Genomic DNA, 22,838 nt, shown 5'->3' with positions numbered 1-22,838 from the left:
TTATCTACGCTCTTATGACCTCCCCAGTAAAATGTTCTGATAATTGCACAATAGCAGTGAGCACAACTAGAACCTCTAAATTATGGTCTCTAAATACCATTCCTCACTGAAAGAATCCAAGGGTCATTGGATGAATGACTGATTTCCATTCTAGGGCAGAAAATACAAGAGAAACCAGGGATATTCTGTTGTATCAGAAGGCAAGGAAGCTACCAAAGACTAGTAGTTCCAGCCAAAAGGACACAATGGCCAATAAAAAGGGGACTCCCAGTGACCAAAAGATGAGAGAACTTGAACATGATAAAAGAATATAATGAAGTCAGTTGGTTGAAATGCACTGAATTTATAAAAACTCCTTGGTGTATAACAATAGATGTGTAATAAGGAACACACACACACACACACACACACACACCACACCCCCCCACTACAACAACAGTGAATTACTGGATACAGTAAAAACAAATAAGCACTAACTCCATACTCTGATAACAAGCAATTGTGAAGAAAGAATTAAACATTTATCCTTTTTCTCTGTATGAACTCTGGTTATAGGTTAAGCAAATAACCTTATTTGTTGAGGGAAACTTCTTTGCAGAATTTTAGTTAATGAATGTGGAAGTAATGACAGGATTAGAATATTGTTTTGCCAACCCTAATGAAATAATTTATTCAGGCTATGATCATCAGTGGATAAAAGCATTAGACATACGATCACGTTAGAACTTCTCGATGGAGGAATCAGTCTGCCCTACCTGGACCTATTCCTTAATCTCAGTTTTATGAAAACTAGGGTAAGGAGATAGTGTATGACTTCTGTCACACGTATGAAACATACAGCATAAGCTCTGAAGTTTTCCAGCCAAAAATATTGAGCCTGTGTCAAATTAAGATCAAGTTTCTGTAGCAAGGTTTGACAAAACATGGCCTTTCAGTCAAATTCTACCTAATGACTATTTTAATAACATTGTTTTGTTTTGTTTTTTAAACACAGCCACTCTGAATCATTTACATATTGTCTAGCTGCTTTTGTGCCACAGTGACAGAGTTGAGTAGTTGCAACAGAAACTGTGTGGCCCACAGAGCCTAAAATATTTACTAGTTTGGCCTTTCACAGAAAAGGCTTCCTCATCCTTGAGCTAGATGAACCAAAGTTAAGTGACATCAGAAAGAAGCAACACCACAGAATATGGGCCTTTTACAGGACAACTGATCTAGCTTCTTTAACTAGTCAATGGTATGGAAAATGAGGGAGTATCCCTCTAGGCTAAGAGAGACTTAAACACAGGAACCAAATGCAATCTTGAGACTGTTTTGATCCTGCTTCAAATAAGCAAACTGAAAAAAAACAGGAGACAATCAGGAAAATCTGATTATTGCCTGGCTATACTGAATGACATCAAGATTTATTATGAATTTTAAGTAGTACCATTATAGATAGGTGTATAATGTATTTTGAGAGAGATGTATGTTGAAGTATATAGAGGTAAAATGATATGTGGCATTTACTTCAACATACTTCACAAAAACAAAAACAGCAAAGACACATTGATCTCAAGATTCTTTAATGTCAAGACTTACATACTTTATACTGTATCATCATGCCATCATTACTATCTATAGTAGGTTTTAGTGTTGCCTCCTAGGTTGCTGTGCAAGACAGCTACCAGCCACTCTTTTAAATGCCCAGTTCCTTGGTTACTTAACACACTTGTGTGCTTACTCCTATTTCCACAATATCTAAGCACGACTGACAGAGGGACATCTATCAAGACTGGATCTATATCTTCTGGTCTTGATGGTAGAAGAGTTTTGTATTTGATACTTGATTCTGCTCTTCAGTAACTATGAGATTTCGTCCTGACAGGTGAATTTTTTAGTCTCAACTTCTTGGGCCTTAGAAGGGGGAATATCAGTTACTCCTGGAATTGTTTTAAAATGAAAGGATACGTTTGTTCTGTAAATAATGAAATTATTAACCCAAATGAGACCCATATATATTTTGGAAGTTATAGTGAGGGAGTTGATGCGTGATCTTTATAATAAGACAGACTTAAGTTTGGATATTAGTTGTATGTGTTAGTCGTGTCCTTGAGCAAGTTATTTACTATATCAGAAGTTTAGTTTCTTCATTTGTAAACTGGAGACAATATTACCTCAAGTATTTGTTCTAATAACTAAGTAAATTAAAATTTGGGAAAGTAGATAGTATAGCAACAGATACATGCTAATTAAATATTTTTTTTATTTGGGGAAATATATAGTATAGCTAGATATATTTACATTGGATAACTTAAACTTTTTTTGAACATCAAATGGTGTGATTAATAAAAATTATGTAGAACTTACATAAAGAAAATTTCTCTAACATAAGGAGGATAGTAAATGGAGAGATATCCTTTGTTTTTGGATAGGCACATACAATGTTGTTAAGAGGTCCTTTCTCTCTCAACTATTTTTTTTTTTTAATTAAAAAAAATTTATTTCAATAGGTTTTTGGGGAGCAGGTGGTGGTTGGTTACATGAATAAGTTATTTAGTGGTGATTTCTGGAATTTTGGTACACCCATCCCAAGCAGTGTATGCTGTGCCCAATTACCCAATGTATAGTCTTTTATCGCTCACCCCCCCCACCCTTTCCCCCGAGTCCCCAAAGTCCATTGTATCAATCTTATGCCTTTGAGCCCTCATAGCTGAGCTCCCATTTATGAGTGAGAATATATCATATTTGATTTTTTCCATTCCTGAGTTACTTCCCATGGAATAATGGTCTCTAGTTCCATCCAGGTTGCTGCAAATGCCATTATTTTGTTCTTTTTTATGGCTGAATAGTATTCCGTGGTATATGTATACCACATTTTCTTTATCCACTTGTTGATTGATGGAACTTTGCGCTGGTTCCTTATTTTTGCAATTGTGAATTGTACTGCTATAAATATGCGTGTGCAAGTATCTTTTTTCATATAATGACTTCTTTTCCTCTGGGTAAATACCTAGTAGTGGGATTGCTGTATCAAGTGGTAGATCTACTAGATCTACTTTTAGTTCTTTAAGGGATCTCCACACAGTTTTCCATAGTGGTTGCACTAGTTTACATTCCCACCGGCAGTGTAAAAGTGTTCCCTGTTCACCACATTCCATGCCAACATCTGTTATTTTATGATTTCTTGATTATGGCCATTCTTGCAGGAGTAAGGTGGTATTGCATTGTAGTTTTGATTTGCATTTCCCTGATCATTAGTGATGTTGAGCCATTTTTTTCATGTTTATTGGCCACTTGTATGTCTTCTTTTAAGAATTGTCTATTCATGCCCTTAGCACATGTTTTGATAGGATTGTTTTTTTTTTTTCTGCTGATTAGAGTTCCTTGTAGATTCTGGATATTAGTCTTTGTTGGATGCATAGTTTGGGAAGATTTTGTCCCACTCTGTAGGTTGTCTGTTTACTCTGCTAATTATTTCTTTTGCTTTGCAGAAGCTTTTTAGTTTAATTAAGTCCCATCTATTTGTTTTTGGGACATTTGCTTTTGGGTTCTTTGCCATGAAGTCTTTGCCTAAGCCAGTGTCTAGAAGGGTTTTCCAAATGTTATCTTCTAGAATTTTTATGGTTTCAGGTCTTAGATTTAAGTCTTTGATCCATGTTGAGTTGATTTTTGCATAAACTAAAAGATGAGGATCCATTTTCATTCTTCTACATGTGACCTCCCAATTATCCCAGCACCATTTGTTGAATAGGGTGTACTTTCCCCACTTCATGCATGTTTTTGTTTGCTTTGTCAAAGATCGGTTAACTGTAAGTATTGGGCTTTATTTCTGGGTTCTTTATTGTGTTCCATTGGTCTACGTGCCTTTTTGTTGTTGTTGTTGTTATTGTTGTTGTTGTCATTTTTTGAGATGAAGTCTTGCTCTGTCGCACAGGCTGGAGTGCAATGGCGTGATCTTAATTCACTGCAACCTCCGCCTTTAGGGTTCAAACAATTCTGCTGCCTCAACCTCCTGCGTAGCTGGGACTACAGGTGTGCACCTCCACGCCCGGCTAATTTTTAAATATTTAGTAGAGACAGGGTTTCACCCTGTTGGCCGGGCTAGTCTTGAACTTCTGACCTCAAGTGATCTTCCCGCATTGGCCTCCTAAAGTGGTGGGATTACAGGAGTGAACCACTGCGCTAGGCCTACATGCCTACTTTTATACCAGTATCATGCTGTTTTGGTGACTGTAGCCTTATAGTATAGTTTGAAGTCAGGTCATGTGATGCCTTTAGATTTGTTCTTTTTGCTTAGTCTTGCTTTGGCTATGTGGGCTGTTTTTTGGTTTCATATGAATTTTAGGATTGTTTTTTCTAGTTTTGTGAAAAATGATGGTGGTGTTTTGATGGGAATTGCTTTGAATTTTTAGACTGCTTTTGGCAGTATGGTCATTTTTACAATATTGATTCTACCTATCCATGAGCATTGGATGTGTTTCCTTTTGTTTGTGTGGTTTGAGATGTCTTTCAGCAGTGTATTGTAGTTTTCCTTGTAGAGGTATTTCACTTCCTTGGTTATTAGGTATATTCCTAAGGTTTTCTTTCTTTTTTTTTTTTTTTTCCAGCTATTGCAAAATGGTTGGGTTCTTGATTTAATTATCAGCCTGGTTACTGTTGGTGTAAAGTGGTGCTACTGATTTGTGTAGATGAAATTTGTATCCTGAAACTTTCCTGAATTCATTTATCTGTTCTAGGAACTTTCAGGATGAATTTTTAGGGTTTTCTGGGTATAGAATTGTATCATTGGCAAACAGCGACAGTTTGACTTCCTCTTTACCAATTCGGATGCCCTTTGTCTCTTGTCTGATTGCTCTGGCTAGGACTTCCAGTACTATGTTGAATAGAATGGTGAAAGTGGACATCCTTGAATAGAAGTAGTGAAAGTGGGCAATCTTGTTCCTGTTCTCACGGGAAAGGCTTTCAATTTTCCCCATTCAGTATAATGTTGGCTATGGGATTGTCATAGATGGCTTTTATTGCCTTAATGTATGTACCTTCTATGTTGATTTTGCTGAGGGTTTTAATCATAAAGGGATGCTGGATTTTGTCAAATGCTTTTTCTGTGTCTATTGAGATGATTGTGATTTTTGTTTTTAATTTTTGTTTATGTGGTATATTACATTTATTGGCTTGTGTATGTTAAACCATTTCTGCATTTCTGATATGAAACCCACTTGATCATGGTGTGTTATCTTTTTGATATGCTGTTGGATTTGGTTAGCTGGTATTTTGTTGGGGGTTTTTGTATCTGTGGTCCTCAGGGATATTGGCGTGTAGTTTTCTTTGTTATGTCCTTCCCTGGTTTTGTTATTAGGGTGATGCTGGTGGCTTCATAGAATGATGTAGGGAAGATTCCCTCTTTCTCTATCTTTGGAATAGTGTTAATGGTATTGATACCAATTCTTTGAATGTGTGATAGAATTCAGCTGTGAATTCGTCTGTTCCTGGACTTGTTTTTGTGGACAGTTTTTAAATTATTTCCGCCTTGCTGCTTGTTATTGGTCTCTTTAGAGTTTCTGTTTCCTCCTATTTTTCAGGAATTTATTCATCTTCTCTAGGTTTTCTCATTTGTGTGCATAAAGGTGTTTGTAGAAGCTTTGAATGATCTGTTGTATTTCTGTGGTATCAGTTGTAATATCTCCCATTTCATTTCTAATTAAGCTTATTTGTATCTTCTCTCTTCTTGCTTAATCTCACTAATGGTCTGTTAATTTTATTTATCTTTTCAAAGAACCAGCTTTTTGTTTTATTTATGTTTTGTGTGTTTATTTGTTTCAAATTCATTTAGTTCTTCTCTGATCTTTATTTCTTTTCTTCTGCTGGGTTTGATTTGTTCTTATTTCTCTAGTTCCTTGAGATGTGACCTTAAATTGTCTATTTGTGCTCTTTCAGACTTTTTGATTTAGGCTGTTAATGTTATGAATTTTCCTCATAGCACTGCTTTGGCTGTATCGCAGAGGTTTTGATAGATTGTGTCGCTATAATCGTGCTGTTCAAATAATTTTTAAATTTCCATCTTGATTTCATTGTTGACCCAATTATCATTCAGGAGCAGGTTATTTAATTTCCATCTGTTTGCGTGGTTTTGAGGATTCCTTTTGGAGTTGATTTCCAATTTTATTCCACTATAGTCTGAAAGAGTACTTGATATAATTTTTATTTTCTTAAATTTACTGAGACTCGTTTTGTGGCCTGTCATTTGATCTATGTTGGAGACTGTTCGTGTGCTGATGAATGAATGTATATTCTATAGTTGTTGGGTGGAATATTCTGTAAATATCTGTTAAGTCCATTTGTTTTAGGGTATAGTTGAAGTCCATTGTTTCTTTGTTGACTTTCCATCTTGATGACCTATGTAGTGCTGTCAGTAGAGTATTGAAGTCCCCCACTAATATTGTGTTGCTGTCTATCTCATTTCTTAAGTCTAGTAGTAATTGTTTTATAAATTTGAGAGCCCCGGTGTTAGGTGCATATATATTTAGGATTGTGATATTTTCCTTTGGACTAGTCCTTTTATCATTATATAATGTCTCTCTTTGTCTTTTTTTTTTTTTTAACTGTTGTTGATTTCAAGTTTATTTTGTCTGATATAAGAGTAGCCATTTCTGCTCACTTTTGGTGTCCATTTGCATGGAATATCTTTGTGAGTGTTTATGTGTCAAATGAGTCTCTTACAGACAGCAGATACTTGGTTGGTGAATTACCTGTTCTGGCATTTTGTGTCTTTTAAGTGGAGCATTTAGGCCATTTACCTTCAATGTTAGTACTGAAATGTGAGGTACTATTCTTTTCATCATGCTGTTTGTTGCCTGAATACCTTGTTTGTTTGTTTGTTTTCATTGTGTTATTGTTTTATAGGTCCTTTGAGATTTATGGTTTAAGGAGGTTTTATTTTGGTATATTTCAAGGATTTGTTTCAAGATTTAGAGCTCCTTTTAGCAGTTCGTGTAGTGTTCACTTGGTAGTGGTGAATTCTGTCAGCATTTGTTTATCTAAAAAAGGCTGTATCTTTCTTTCATTTATGAAACTTGAGCTTTGCTGGATACAGAATTCTTGGCTGATAGTTGAATTCTTGGCTAAAGATAAGATCCCAGTCCCTTCTAGCTTGTAAGGTTTCGGCTGAGAAATCTGCTGTTAATCTGATAGGTCTTACTTTATAGGTTATGTGATGCTTTTGCCTCACAGCCCTTAGGATTCTTTCCTTCATCTTGACTTTGGATAACCTGAGGACTGTGTGCCTAGGTGATGATCTTTTTACGATGAATCACCTGGGTGTTCTTTGAGCTTTGTATTTCAACGTCTAGATCTCTAGCAAAGGCAGGGAGGTTTTCCTTGATTATTCCCTCAGATGTGTTTTCCAAACTTTCAGATTTCTCTTCTTCCTCAGGAACAGCAGTTATCCTTAGGTTTGGTCGTTTAATGTAATCCCAAACTTCTTGGAGGCTTTGTTCATTATTTTTTAAAATTCTTTTTTCCTTGTCTATATCAGATTGGATTAATTTGAAAGCCTTGTCTTCAAGCTGTGAAGCTTTTTCTTCTACTTATTCTATTCTGTTGTTTAGATTTTCCAATGTATTTTGCACTTCTCTAAGTGTACCCTTCATCTCCAGAAGTTGTGATTTTTTTTTATTTATGCTATCTATTTCTCTGGAGATTTTTCTGGCCATATCCTGTAACATTAAAAAAAAAAAATCTTAAAGTTGGTATTCACCTTTCTCTGATACCTCCTTGAGTAGCTTAATAATCGACCATCTGAATTATTTTTCTGGCAAGTCAGTGATTTCTTCTTTGTTTGGATCCATTGCTAGTGAGCTAGTGTAATCTTTTGGGGTTATCAAAGAACCTGGTTTTGTCATAGTGCCAGAATTGTTTTTCTGGTTCTTTCTAATTTGGATAGACTATGTCAGAGGGAAGATCTGGGGCTCAAGGGCTGCTGCTGAGAGTCCTTTTTTCCACGGGGTGCTCCCTTGATGTGGTGTTCTCTCCCTTCCTGTAGGTATTCGTGAGAGCTGAACTGCAGTGATTGTTGTTTCACTTGTGGGTCTAGTCACCCAGCAGAGCTACCAGGCTCTGGCCTGGTACTGGGAAGTGTCTGCAAAAAGTCCTGAGATGTGATCCATCTTCAGATGTCTCAGCCATGGATACCAGCATCTTTCCAGTGGACATACAGGGGAGTGAAGTGGACTTTGTGAAGGTCCTTGGTTGTATTTTTGTTTATTGCACTGGTTTTGTGTTGGTTGGCCTCCAGCCAGTAGGTGGCACTTTCAAGAGAGCATCAGCTGTGGTAATGTAGGGAGGATACAAGCTTGCCCTAGGTTCACCTGGATAAGGTTTCTCAGGCAGTGGGTGGGACCAAAGAGCTCCCAAGAGATTGTGTCCTTTGTTTTTGGCTACCAGGCAGGTAGAAAAAGATCATCAGGTGGGGGCAGGGTTAGGTGTGGCCGAGCTCAAACTCTCCTTAGGGAAGGCTTGCTGTAGCTGCTGTGGGGGAATAGGGGTGTAGTTCTTAGGCCAATAGAGTCATGTTCCCAGGAGGATTATGGCTGCCTCTGCTGTATCATACAGGTCACCAGGGAAGTGGGGGAAGGCCAGCAATGACAGGTCTTACCCAGCTCCCATGTAGCCTGAAAGGCCGGTTTCACTCCCACCGTGCTTCTCCAATGGCACCAAGTTTATTTCCAGGCAGCCGGTAAACAAGGCTGAGAACTTAGCCCAGTCTACAAACCTCCCCGCTGAGAAAGCAAGCAGGGCTTTCAGGTTTCATGCCTTCCCCCTTGCCAAGGCTTCTGTGGGCGTATCTGCAGTCCCCATTTGCCCCCTCCCCCGGATTCTGTCAAGTAAACTTCACATTCTGTCGAAATCGTTACAAAGTTCAATTGGCAGTTTCCTTCTCCCTGTGGTTTTTTTGTCAGTTCCATTGGCAGCCCTCCCCCAGTACCCCTGGGAGACAGTCAGAAATGGCTTCCCGTGGACCTAGAGTGCCCACCAGGCTCTTCCCACTGCTTCCTGTACCCCTATATTTCACTCAGCTGTCTAAATTCATCTCAGCTCCAGGTAAGGTCAAGTTCTTTTCCCATGATCTGTGTCATGCACGTCCGTGTGAAGAGACCACCAAACAGGCTTTGTGTGAGCAACATGGCTGTTTATTTCACCTGGGTGCAGGGGGGCTGAGTCTGAAAAGAGAGTCAGCGAAGGGAGATAAGGGTGGCACCGTTTTATAGGATTTGGGTAGGTAAAGGCAAATTACAGTCAAAGGGGAGTTGCTCTCTGGCGGGCAGGAGTGGGGGTCACAAGGTGCTCAGTGGGGAAAATTTTGAGCCAGGATGAGCCAGGAAAAGGAATTTCACAAGATAATATCATCGCTTAAGGCAAGGACCGGCCATTTTCACGCCTTTTGTGGTGGAATGTCATCCGTTAAGGCGAGGCAGGGTATTTGCACTTCTTTTATGATTCTTCAGTTACTTCAGGCCATCTGGGCGTATACATGCAAGTCACAGGGGATACGGTGGCTTGGCTTGGGCTCAGAGGCCTGACAATCTGGACCTTCAGGTTTCCCAGTGAGGGTGTGCGTTCAGGGGCAAACGTTCCCCCTCACACTTTGGGCACTCACAGTTTTTGGCTGTCTCACAGAGCCTGCAGCAGCAAGCAGCTTCATTCAAAGGATCTGTGGATTCTCTAGGCTTTCCTACTATGTTTCTGTGGTAGTTCTTGGAGCAGAAGTTCATGATGTGGGTCTCCACACACTGCTCTGTCTGTCTGAGTGGGAGCTGCAAGTTAGTCCTGCCTCCTGTGCGCCATTTTTTTTCTTACATTGGATAACTTTTATCAATTATGTGAAAAAGGATAATTCTGCTTCACATGTGATACTTCTATAGAAAAATGCCAAGCTGACGGGTTAACTGGAAGATAGTACTTTAAGGTTCCATGAAAGAGTAGATAAGCTATGAGATGACTTCAGTAGAAGTAAGTGAAAAGCTAGCTATTTGCTGAGAGAAAAAAAATTGTATTTTTCGTGGGGACGGGGTTTCCCCATGTTGGTCAGGCTGGTCTCGAACTCCCAACCTCAGGTGATCTGCCCGCCTCGACCTCCCAAAGTGCTGGGATTACAGGCGTGAGCCACCGTGCATGCCAAAAAAAAAACCAAAAAACAAAAAAACATGTATTTATACATTTATTAGATTAATGGGCTGTAAGTTCTTAAGAACCCAGGCGTCACTGAAGATCAAAAATGGTAAATTAAAAAACATGCCATTTTCTTGGTATCCTCCTCCCCAACAAGTTCTAAAGCTAATGCAGAGCAAAGTCCCTTACAATCTAAAGACTGAAGCTGCTCAAAATGTAAAATATTTGGTAGTCATTTACCAAACATTTTGAAAGACAGTGATAATAAATTTCTCTCTAATTCAAGGGAACAGTTGGATTTGAAATCTTTCACTTTGGCTTTCTGACTTAGTTCACTCATAGAATGCCTGTCTTTCTCTTTATACATTCTTTCTCCTTTTCCTTCTCTCTTCTTACCCTCCTAACAGTAACATATGAAACCAAGTTGTTAATTATGCAGAGGATGTTTCATGCCTAATTCCAAAATCTGATAATTTTTATTCATTAAATCAACAAACATTTACTGAGATCTCACTGTGTCAACAATTGGGAGATGGTTGCTGGGGAATAGCAAGGCAGGGAGAAAGAAAAAGAAAAGGAAGGAGAGAAGGAAGAAGAGGAGAAGGACTTTCTTTGCCCTGAGGTGCTCAACATTTGGTGTGCAAGACTAGCAGTTAAAATGTGGTACATATGTATGTGGAATACTACACAGCCATAAAGAACAGAATTATGTCTTTTGCAGCAGCATGAATGCAGCTGGAGGCCATAATCATAAGTGAATTAGCACAGAAACAGAAAACCAAATACCACATATTCTCACGTTTAAGTGGGAGCTAAACATTCACGGACATAAAGATGGGAACAGTAGACACTGGGGACTACTAGAGGTAGAAGGGAGAGGGATGTGGGTTAAAAAACTACCTATTGGGTACTATGCTCACTATCTGGGTGATAGGATCCATACCCCAAACCTCAGCATCACACAATCTACCCATGTAATAAACCTGCACATATACCCCCAGTATCTAAAAGTTGAAATTATTTTTTAAAATTAATAACCCCCAAATATGATAAAGATTGTGGTAGTAATTTGCTCATAACACAATACATACTAATACAGTGTACTATGTGAGCATCAAGAAGGACCCGTAACTCATCCTAAGGTAGACAGAAATGTATTTCCTGAACTAGGTTGAAGGAATTAGAGAGTAACCAGTGGCAATACACTCGACTTTTCCACGCAAAGGGTACATCATGTTCAACAATGGCAAAATTTCAGAATCTGTTTGTATTTTAGCAGTGCTGAATCCAGAATATATAAGTACAAGGTAAAGGCAGAAAAGGAGTAGCAAAATCTAAAGGATGGAGGGATAGAAGATCCAGATTATGGTGAGCCTTAGAGACTCTTAACACATAGAAGGAATTGAACTAGTTACAGTTTTATAAGCTGAAGATTAATGTCAGATGTGCCTTTAAAAAAGATCTCTGGTAGCATTGCAAAGAATGATAGAGGATTCGTGAGTGAGTAGTGCAAAAAGGATCAAAGAGTTGTGAGACCAAAAGTAGGAAAACCAGTTTGCAAGCTAATTCATTTATTTATACATTCAGCAAATATCCATTGACTGTCTGATATGAACCAGGCACTATTCTGTGCTCTGCCCCTTTGAAGCTTATATTTAATGCAGTAAGACAGGAAAAAATATCAAAGACATGGAATAAGGAAATAACAGGAGGGCTGGAAAGAACTGAGAACTTAATATATAGTGCATGAAGGGAAGGAAGGAAGGAACGATAAGGAAGAAACTGAAATGACTTCCAGGTTCCTACTTGGACAACAGGGAGATGCTAGTGTCATTCACCAAGGTAAGGAATATAAGAGAAAGAGCAGACTGAGGGTAGATAAGAGTTTAGTCTCACACCTACCTAGTTTGAGGTACCTAGGATATTAAGGCAAAACTGTACAGTAGAAAGTTAAAAACAATATTTATTGTAGAAATTGGACTAACAGCTCCTTCATAAGGTGATTGTGAAATTAAATGTACTGAAATGTGGAAAATTCCTTAGACCATCATTTGGTACATAGTACATACTTACGTTAGCTGCTATTGTTTTTATTTCAAGATTATGGGCTTTGAGCTAGACGCATTTGCCTAAATACTGGCAGCACCACTTGCCAGTTTTGTGACCTTGAACAAGTCTCTTAACTTCGAGTCTTTTTTCTGCATGTAAAACTGGAATAGTATCTATTTTAGAGGGGTGCTGTAAGAATTAGTAATGATGTATGAAAAGTACTGACTACAGTATAAGTTCCCAGTGACTACTGGGAGTCGAATAAAAATTTGCAGCTTAGGAGAAAGTTCAGATTAGGGGTTGAAATTTGGGAGCTATTAACATGGAGTACTTGAACCTTTAAACATGTATGCTGAGAATAGACTTTCTAGAAAGGGAGAGGATAATATGCCAAAAGATCCCTGAATAGTTGGAAAGAGAGGCGATTTACTAAGAATAGTGGTTGAGGAATTTGTTGGAAGCTTGAAGCAAATAATGAAGGGCTGATAGAGTTTTCAAGGGCGTTGGAGATAGAACTGAGTCAATTATTTAAAGGTTATACAACAGCATTGAGTATCCAGATGAACTGAAACCATGAATTTACAGTGATACTATTCTTTATAGTTATATGGTTTTCTCCAACTATAATAAAAGTGGAGGCCGGGCACGGGGGCTCACGCCTGTAATCCCAACACTTTGGGAGGCTGAGGCGGGCGGATCATGAGGGCAGGAGATGGAGACCATCCTAGCTAACACAGTGAAACCTCGTCTCTCCAAAAAATACAAAAAACTAGCCAGGCATGGTGGCAGATGCCTGTAGTCCCAGCTACTCGGGAGGCTGAGGCAGGAGAATGACATGAACCCGAGAGGCGGAGTTTGCAGTGAGCTGAGATCGCACCACTTCACGCCAGCCTGGGTGACAGAGCAAGACTCCATCTCAAAAAACAAAAAAACGTGGATTCAGAGTTGATGTTTTTTAGGATAAAGTGTTTTCTAAGTAGGCCATTGGTATCCGTTTCCACATGAGCTTCAGAAACGTGCTAGGAGTCAAAGCTAGATTGAGGAGGGTTCAAGAGCATATGATAGGTACGGAAGCTCCGTTAGTCAGTATAGATTCTTCTTTCAAAAATGTTGGCTGAGAAAGACCAAAATAGGAAAATGTAAGGAAGGAGGTGCACTGGCAAGAAAGTAGTGGTTTTGCTTTTGTTTTTTAATGGGCAGGAATTACTTGAATGTATATTCAAGAGGAAACAAGGGAACCAAAAGAGAGGAAAGGTCTGAAGTTGAAGCAAAGAGATGGGCTAATGAATGACTCCAGGATCTAGAGTAACCTTAGACCTAGTATGTCCTTGGCACTCATTATAAAGTCTCTGATAAACTTGAGAACCACCTTTATTTATTTATTTATTTATTTTTTGAGTTGGAATTTTGCTCTTGTTGTCCAGGCTGGAGTGCAGTGGTGAAGTATCAGCTCTCTACAGCCTCTGCTTCCTGGATTCAAGCGATTATCCTGCCTCAGCCTCCTGAGTAGCTGGGATTACAGGCATGCACTACCACACCCAGCTAACTTTGCATTTTTAGTAGAGACGGGGTTTCTCCATGTCCATGTTGGTCAGACTGGTCTCGAACTCCTAACCTCAGGTGATCCGCCCGCATCCCAAAAGTGCAGGGATTACAGGCATGAGCCACCGCGCCCAGCCGAGAACCACCTTTATTATCAGTGAAATACCATGTGTAACTTCATGTTCTCTGGTCATAAGTAGTGCTAGAAGTAGAAACAAACTACTTGCTTTCTCATCTTTTATACATAATAAAGATAGGAAAAAGACAATACTAGGGTGTTCGATGCAAAAAAAGAAAACAGCGTTAAGGTTAAGAAAAATTTAGATCTACAAATACTATTGACTGATTTTAACAATTCAGTAATTTCTTTTAATGTTATTAAAAGTATAGTTTAAACACACTGATTTTTAAATTTTGCTTTCTTTATAATTCTACCTGTAAAGGCGTTTCTTTCTGCAGTATAATACATTTAATTATCTTTGTTATTACAAAAGTGAACACCGTTTCTGTGTGTTTGTGTTAGTCTGTACATAGACTACATAGTGCTAGTAGTGATGTCAGCAAGAACAGCAATGTGGTATCTAAATACTCATCTTCTCATCACTGAGTCTCATGTATAAGAACATTTTTTTAAAGTGACCTGTTGCTATAGAAGAGGGAGATTGATATTAAATGATAGTTCTTATACTATTTTGACAATAATATTAAGAAAAAAGACATCACCTGTAGTCATGTTTTTATTATAATGGTATAAGGAAAAGCTTGAAACTGCATAGCTGTAGAATTTTATGTTGTCTTTTTTCAGAAGTTAGCATTCCGCTACATATTCAGTACACATTAATTACAGAAGTAATATATACTTTTTTTTTTTTTTTTGAGATGGAGTCTCGCTCTGCCGCCCGGGCTGGAGTGCAGTGGCCGGATCTCAGCTCACTTCAGCTCACTGCAAGCTCCGCCTCCCAGGTTCACGCCATTCTCCTGCCTCAGCCTCCCCAGTAGCTGGGACTACAGGCGCCTGCCACCACGCCCAGCTAGTTTTTTGTATTTCTTAGTAGAGACGGGGTTTCACCGTGTTAGCCAGGATAGTCTCGATCTCCTGACCTCGTGATCCACCCGTCTCGGCCTCCCAAAGTGCTGGGATTACAGGCTTGAGCCACCACGCCCGGCCAATAATATATACTTTTAAAATTCAAACATTATAGAAATGTATCAGCAACAAGAGTTAATTATTTCTGCCCTTCTCCCTATCTTGGGAGTGAGTAAACAGTGCTAGCAGTTACATATATATATTATATGTATATAATAAAATATATAATAATCGTATATTATATAATACAATTAATATATAATATATAAACATATACAAATAATTATATGTAATATATAAACATATATTTATATATTATGATAGTTATATGATATAAATATATAATGTATTATAATAATTATAAATATATGTAATAATTATAAATATAATTGTTATATATTAATACATTATGTATAATGTAATACATAATGATAATTATATGTAACACATATATATCTGCGACATATTTTTCTACATGTGTAACTTGACTGTTTTGTGTACTTTCTGATTTTTAATTTTTAAAAATTAGTCTCACAAAATAACACGTGGGGTCACAAGTTCAAGTGCTGACAAAGACCAGGAAGGTAACACAAGTGAATGAAGAGGGCCTGGTATTGGTCTCAGAATGACAGGGGAAGGTACTGGGCACTGGACACCTAAAAATGGCATGCTTCTTCTAAAAGAGGTCAGCCACAGATCCAGCTCAGTAGGTATGTATGCAGAAATAGATAATACACAGATACTAAATTTTTTTCAAAAGAAGCTCAGAAATTCAGTTTTTTTAGGTGAATACTCTTAATTTTTAATGTTGGAATTGGGTAAATCTGGATTTGAGTCTGTCTCTACCACTTACTAGTTATAGAATTGTGGGGACGATGGAATCTATTCTTACAACTTTAGGAGGAAGATTTAATAATACATCGTGAATTCATACAATGTGTAATGCTTATTAAATGTTGACTGTGATTAGTGGTTTTAAAGGTGTGGAAACAGGATTGATTACAAGGGAGCATCAGAGAGCTATTTTGGGTGATGGAAATGGTCTGTGTCTTGATTGTAGTGTTGGTTGCTTGACTGGACATATTTGTTAGTACTTACCAAACCCTTGAAGTTGATGGATTTTTTGCATATAAATTATACTTCAACAAAGCTGATTTTATAAAGTTAACTGCCTTTCCCTTTTCTGTGTACTCCAGTTACATCAACTGTTAATAAAATAGAGTTGATACTAAAGGTTTCTAACATTTTTATCACTAGTCTCTTACTGTCCCCTCTGAGCCTCAGTCACAAGCCCCACCGTGTGAAAGATTTTGCCCGCTGGGAAACAAGAAAGAAAGAAAAAACTACCTTTATTAGTTCAGTATACTCTTCTCCTATACTGTGCGAACCATGTACTGGATTTATCAATTTGGGTACTGTGCTTGATACATAATATGAGTAAAGCAGGCCACTTAGTTATTTTGCAGAAATGTTATAATGTAATCTACAAGCTAATTACCCACTGTTTAGTAATAAGCTATAAAGCTTAATAAACCAAGAAGAAAAATTAGAAGCAAAAGTAGTATACAGGCGTACCTCAGAGATATGGTTTGGTTCCAGACCTTCACTTTAGTGAATGTCACAATAAAGTGAGTCACATGAATTTTTTGGTTTCCCAGTGCATGTAAAAGTTATGTTTATACTATAGTCTATTAAGTATGAAATGACATATCTAAAAAAATGTATGCCTTAATTTAAAAATATTTTATTGCTTCAGAATGCTAATGATCATCTGAACCTTTAGCAAGTTATAATTCCTCTCCTGGTGAAAGGTCTTGCCTCAGTGTTGATGGCTGCTGACGGTCAGGGTAGTGGTTGTTGAAGGTTGCAGTAGCTGTAGCAATTTCTTAAAATAAGGCAACAATAAAGTTTGTCACATCAGTGAACTCTTCCCTTCATGAAAGCTTTCTCTGTAGCATGTGATGTTGTTTGATAGCCTTTTGCCCACAGTAGAATGTCTTTCAAAATAGGGGTCAGTCTTTTCAAACCCTGCTGTTGCTTTATCAAGTAAGTTTATGTAATATTGTAAATCTTTTGTTGTCATTTCAACAATGTTCACAGCATCTTCCCTAGGAATAGATTCCATCTGAAGAAACCACTTTCTTTGCTGATCCCTAAAAAGCAACTCCTCGTCCATTAAAGTTTTCTCATGAGACTGCAGCAATTCAGTCACATATTCAGGCTCTACTTCTAATTCTAGTTCTGTTGCGATTTCCACCACTTGCAGTTTCTTCCTCCACTGAAGCCTTGAAACACCTCAAAGGTCATACATGAGGGTTGGAATCAACTTCATCCAAGCTCCTGTTAGGTCACAGTTCATTGACCTCCAATGAATCGTGAATGTTCTTAATGACATCTGGAATGGTGAATCTTTTCCAGAGGTTTCAATCTACTTTGCCTGGATCCATCAAAGGACTTGCTGTGGCAGCCATAGCCTTACAAAATGTGTTTCCTAAATAATAGGCTTGAAAGTCGAAATTACTCCTGATTCATGGGCAGCAGAGTGGATGTTGTGTTAGCAGGCATGGAAATATGTGGATTTCCTTATACATCTCCATCAGCACTATTGGGTGACCAGCACCCAATTCACTATTGGGTGAATTGTCAATGAGCAGTAATATTTTGAAAGGAATCTTTTTTTTCTTAGCGGGTAGTCTCAAGAGTCGGCTTAAAATATTCAGTAAACAATGCCGTAAACAGATGTGCTGTCACCCAGGCTTTGTTTAAGCAGAGTAGATTTAGCTTAATTCCTAAGGGCCCTGGGATTTTTGGAATGGTAAATAATCATTAGCTTCAACTTAAAGTCACAAGCTGCATTAGCCTATAACAGGAGAGTCAGACCTCTTTATCTTGGAAAAATGGTACTGATAGACTTGGTCCATATAGGGATGCCACAAACCTCCAATTTGGTAAACAAAACAACAGAAAAACAACACTATCTGCAGAATATCATAAAGCAAAGTGCAATAAAAAGAGGTGTACTTAAGTATATAAAACTTTAGGTCCTTAAATGAGAATAAAATACCTGAGTAACAGCACTCATTGTCTTTGTGCATACTTCTTTAGGTGTACGTGTATATGTGTGTGTGTGTATATATATATTTATGTGCATTCTGTAAACACACGCATATATGTATCTTGAACAAACTTCCCCTAACTTCATTCTACCTCTGCCACTCTTGAGATTGCAAGACTAACTCCTTCTCTACCACTTCCTCCTCCTCCTCTGCCTACTCACCATGAAAACAGTAATTCACTTCCACTTAATGAACAGTAAATACATTTTCTATTCCTTGTGATTTGCTTAATGGCATGTTCTTTTCTCTAGCTTACTTTATTGTAAGAATACAGTCTGTAATACATGTAACATAGAAAATATGTGTTAATCAACTGTTTATGTTATTGTTAAGGCCTCCAGTCAGCAATAGGCTTCTAGAAGTTATGTTTTGGGGGAATCAAAAGTTATATGCAGATGTTTGACTATGCAGAAGGGTTAGCACCCCCAACCCCTGTGTTGTTCAAGGGTCAACTGTATAATTACAAACTGTGACCAAAGCACAAGCATCAGAAGAAGAAATAGGTAAATTAGGCTGTTCTGAAAATTAAAAACACTTGTACTTCAAAGGACACTATTAAGAAAGTGAAAAGTCAGCTTATGGAATGGGAGAAAATATGTGCAAATTATGTATCTAACCAAGAGATCAATATCTACAATGTCTAAAGAACTCTTACAACTCAGCAATAACAGAAAGACAATCCAACCAATTAAGAAATGGGCAAAGGATTTGAATGGACATTTCTCCAAAGAACAGCATATATGGCCAGTAAGCCAATGAAAAGAGCTACATTATTACTCATTAGGGAAGTGCAGATCAAAACCATAATGATATATCACTTTATACCCATAGGGTAGCTAAATTGAAAAAGATGGACAATAATAAATGTTGTCAAGGATGTGGAGAAATGGACCCTTACATGTTGCTGATGGGAATGTAAAATGGCATTGCCATTTGGAATATAGTTTGGCAGTTCCTCAGAAAGGAAAACATAGGGATACCATATGACCCACCAGTTCCACTCTCTTTATATACTAAAGAGAATTGAAAACATGTCTATATAAAAACTTGTATATAAATATTCATAGCAATGCTATTCACAAAAAGTAGAAACTACCTAAATGTGTGTCACCTAGTGAATATGTAAATAAAATGTGATATATCCAGATAATGGAATATTATTCAGCCACAAAAACGAAGTACTGAGTCATGGATGAATCATGAAAATATAAGGCTAGGTGAAAGAAGCCACATGCAAAAGACCACATATTGTATGATTCCATTTATTTGAAATGACCAGAATAGGCAAATCCATACAGACAGAAAAACTAGATTACCTGTTGCTAGGGGATGTGGGGATGAGAAAAGGGGGAATAACTGCTGATAGGTACAAGGTTTTTTGAGGGGGTGATGAAAATGTTCAGGCATTAGATGGTGGTGATGATGGTTGTACAACTTCCTGAATGTACTAAAAACCACCCATTGTGCACTTGAAAAAAGATGAAGTTTGTGATATAAAATATCTTTCAATAAAGCTGTTACTGTAAGAAATATAGGTGTGTAATTTTTTTTCCTGGAGTTCTGAATTCTTTCAAACTCATATTCATTCTTGTGAACCACAGTCATAGGTAGGAACCTTTGAACTTAGTAGTCCTAAAATTCCTTTTCCAGTTTATGTTGTGAGCTCTTCTATCAGTAGCTCAAGCTAATTTTAGAATAGAGAAGATGATTTTCATCTGTATGAACACTCACTGAGGTGCTCAGCAGTAGGATGCATAAGATCTCTGCATGTTCTTTAAGGGACCTGATTCATTCTTTGAATACTAGGAGCTTGTGTTTGTTTAGTATTTGTACTTTAAACAACATAGTAGTTCGTTGTCATTATATGCTTATTTCCAAGACATTTCAAACATAGAATCTTACTGACATAATACTACAGGAAGTCTAAACATATGAAAACACTCAACTCCCAAAGGTCCATTAAGAATATGGTTTGGCCGGGCGCGGTGGCTCACGACTGTAATCCAGGACTTTGGGAGGCCGAGGCGGGCGGATCATGAGGTCAGGAGATCGAGACCATCCTGGCCAACATGGTGAAACCCCGTCTCTACTAAAAATACAAAAATTAGCTGGGCATGGTGGCACATGCCTGTAATCCCAGCTATCAGGAGGCTGAGGCAGGAGAATTGCTTTATTTAACCAGGGAGTTGGAGGTTGCAATGAGCTGAGATTGCGCCACAGCACTCCAGCCTAGTGACAGAGGAAGACTCCATCTTAACAACAACAAAAGAATGGGGTTTAAAAATTATAATGTATATTTTCATTAAAAGTAATGTTATAAATAATTATTACTATTGTTTTAAGTGGGAAATATGTTCAAGGCTAGTTCATATAAATACATAATGGATGGCCCAATTAAAAAGTTACAGAAATAATACTTTTAGGATACCAGTAATTAAATCAATCAGGAAAATATCTTTTTTCTCAGGGATTTCTTAACCTTTTTGACAAAATTAAACATCTCATTGTAGGTATTTGTTAGACATTATGGACCCTTTCCTTAGAAGAATGTACTGAATTCATCATACACTTGAAAGGGATTCACAAAAATCTTCATCTATACCTACATGGGGAAGGTAGGTGTGTGAGTCTATTTGGGCTACCATAACAGAATACCACAGACTGGGTGGCTTAAACAACAGAAATTTGTTTTCTCTTAGTTCTGGAGGCTAGAAGTTCGAGATTTAGGTGTTGTCAGGGTTGATTTCTGGTGTGGCCTCTTTTCCTGGCATGCAGTGTCCTCCTTACTGTGTCCTCACATGGCCTCACATAGCATGTGTGGACAGAGATCTCTGGTATCTCTTCTTCTTATAAGAGGACACCAGCCTTCTTGGATAGAGCCCCCACCCTTACCTTATTTAGCAGAGGGCCAAAATTCACTGAAAATGTTCTCAATCAATGAGAAAGGGACCACTCTGCACACTTTGATTCTAGATTTTAGGCCTGCCGACATGTAATACCGGCAAAATGAGGCCTCCACTATCAAGCCTGCCTTTTTGGCAAACTATCTTAGGGTTTGGCCTTACAGGTAGTAAAAAAGAAATATGTATTTGCCTGGCTTTGTTTTCTGCATATATATCTTCACAAATAAAAAGTGATGATCAGGCTACAACATACCAGGTTTGAGGATTCTGGGACCTGGATTTTGAGCCCTCCTCCCTCATTTTCTTTATCTTCTCACATAATTTGACATGAATTATCTATAAGTTTCCTTACAATGCTGTCTTCCCATAAAAGTAAATAAGAAAGTTCACACTATAATTATTGGAAATATTTATTTTGCATAATTTGCATATGTGATACTAGATTAAGATACTGAAGGGGAATAAAACAATGCTTATGATATTAACCCTGATCTTAATTCACCTACATGTTTTAAGATTCATAAGTCATTTGTACAAATCTCAAATCCAGAATATTTTGTGTGTTGTATAATATGCTATCAGAGGGTTTTATTTTTTTGTTTAAAAAATGTCTTATGGATAATTTCAAATATTTGTGAAAATAGATAGGACAGGATATTGAACCCCTATGTACCCAAAACCTAGGCCCTAACAGCAGTTATTAACCCAGAGCCAATCTGCCTCCTTGCTAGCCTGTTAAATTCTTCTGCATATTTTGAAGAAATACCAGACCTCGTTTCATCCGCTAATATTTTAGAATGCATCTCTAAAAGAACAAGTATGCTTTCTTTTTAAATCAGTTTAAGTGCCATGCCATTATCTTAGGAACGATTGTTAATTTTTCCTCGGTTTTATAAAACCAAAGTGGTTTGTGTTTACAGTTGTCTCATTAATGTCCTGTTTGTTTATGAATCAGAATGTAAATGAGGTCCACAGTTTGTAATTATTCAATACTTCCTTTAAGCCTCTTTCAATCTGTGGACTTCCTCCACAACTTTAAAAATATATATATTTGTCGAAACAATTTAGAGTTTTTCATTCTGGAGTTTGTTGAGTGTTCCTCTGTAATACGATTTTAAATGGTCCTCTGTTTGCTTTTTCAGTAAACTGGTAAATGTATTTAGAGCTATAAAGCCTAATACAGTAGCCGTCAGCCACATTAACTATTTTAAATTTAAGGTTAAATTAATTAAAATTAAATAAAATAAAAAATTTAGTTGCTAAAGTACAAAGCTCATTTTAAATGATTAATAGCTACATGTGGCTAGTGGCTACCATATTGGGCAGTACCTTGATAGAACAGTTCCGTCACGTGGGAAGTTCTGTTAGTCAGTGCCGCTTTAGATAGCGGCTTGATCAAATTCAGGTTTCTTCTCCTTTGTGTTCTTCCATTAGGAGGCCCATGATGTGTGATGTCTCATTGTCCTTTTTTCCTGATGTTAGCAGTTATTGATAGTCAATGCCTGAATCCATTCATTCATTAAAGGATGCAAAATGTTGACCATAGGAGTTTTAAAGAATTACTTCTGGTTGGGTTGATCTCCAGAAGCTTTATGGCTGAGGTAACATTTAGTTGAGCCTTGAAATTTCTCTAAAAGTTTGGTAAGTGAAGATACAGGGAAAAGAGGAATTTTGTGGTTGTGGGTTGTGGTGGTTGTGTTTGTTTTTGTGTTTTAAACAGGGCAGAAGACTCATGTGTTTGGTGCACAAGAAGTATGGTAATTTAAAATTGAAAAGTATATTTAGAGCCTATACTATGTAGATCCTGAATGCAAGGACAAGGCATTGGATTTTATTTGAAAGGGAAGTGCTATAGTAGCTATTTGTTGGTTGCCTACCATCCAGTTATCCTTTTTCTCTTTTTAACAATGCCCTTAAATGCTTCAGAAAATGTAATTCAACACCTCACTCTAGGCTTATGTCTATCATCGTATTGCATTTTGTTTTCCTTGACAG

At 37.6% G+C, this 22,838-nt stretch overlaps 1 protein-coding gene across 4 annotated transcripts in view; it reads left to right on the top strand.

The window, feature by feature from the left end:
* LRP12 (LDL receptor related protein 12) overlaps positions 1-22,838 on the top strand; it is a 97,865-nt gene that overhangs the window by 27,442 nt on the left and 47,585 nt on the right. The window contains exon 2 of one of the 4 annotated variants that reach the window (XM_033202450.1): positions 8,021-9,078. The exons of 2 other annotated variants lie outside the window; for them this stretch is intronic. In XM_033202450.1, the coding sequence (XP_033058341.1) occupies positions 8,787-9,078 (292 nt within the window). In that variant the 5' untranslated portion in view covers positions 8,021-8,786. Of the gene's footprint in view, positions 1-8,020; positions 9,079-20,519; positions 20,556-22,838 lie in introns of those variants that run through there. One more of the 4 variants, XM_033202454.1, reaches the window with a different exon arrangement.

This window comes from Trachypithecus francoisi, unplaced genomic scaffold (assembly GCF_009764315.1).
Source record: "Trachypithecus francoisi isolate TF-2019V2 unplaced genomic scaffold, Tfra_2.0 Lachesis_group7, whole genome shotgun sequence".
NCBI lineage: Eukaryota > Metazoa > Chordata > Mammalia > Primates > Cercopithecidae > Trachypithecus > Trachypithecus francoisi.
Note: the sequence above shows the minus strand (reverse complement) of the source record. Positions and strands in the feature narration are given on the sequence as shown.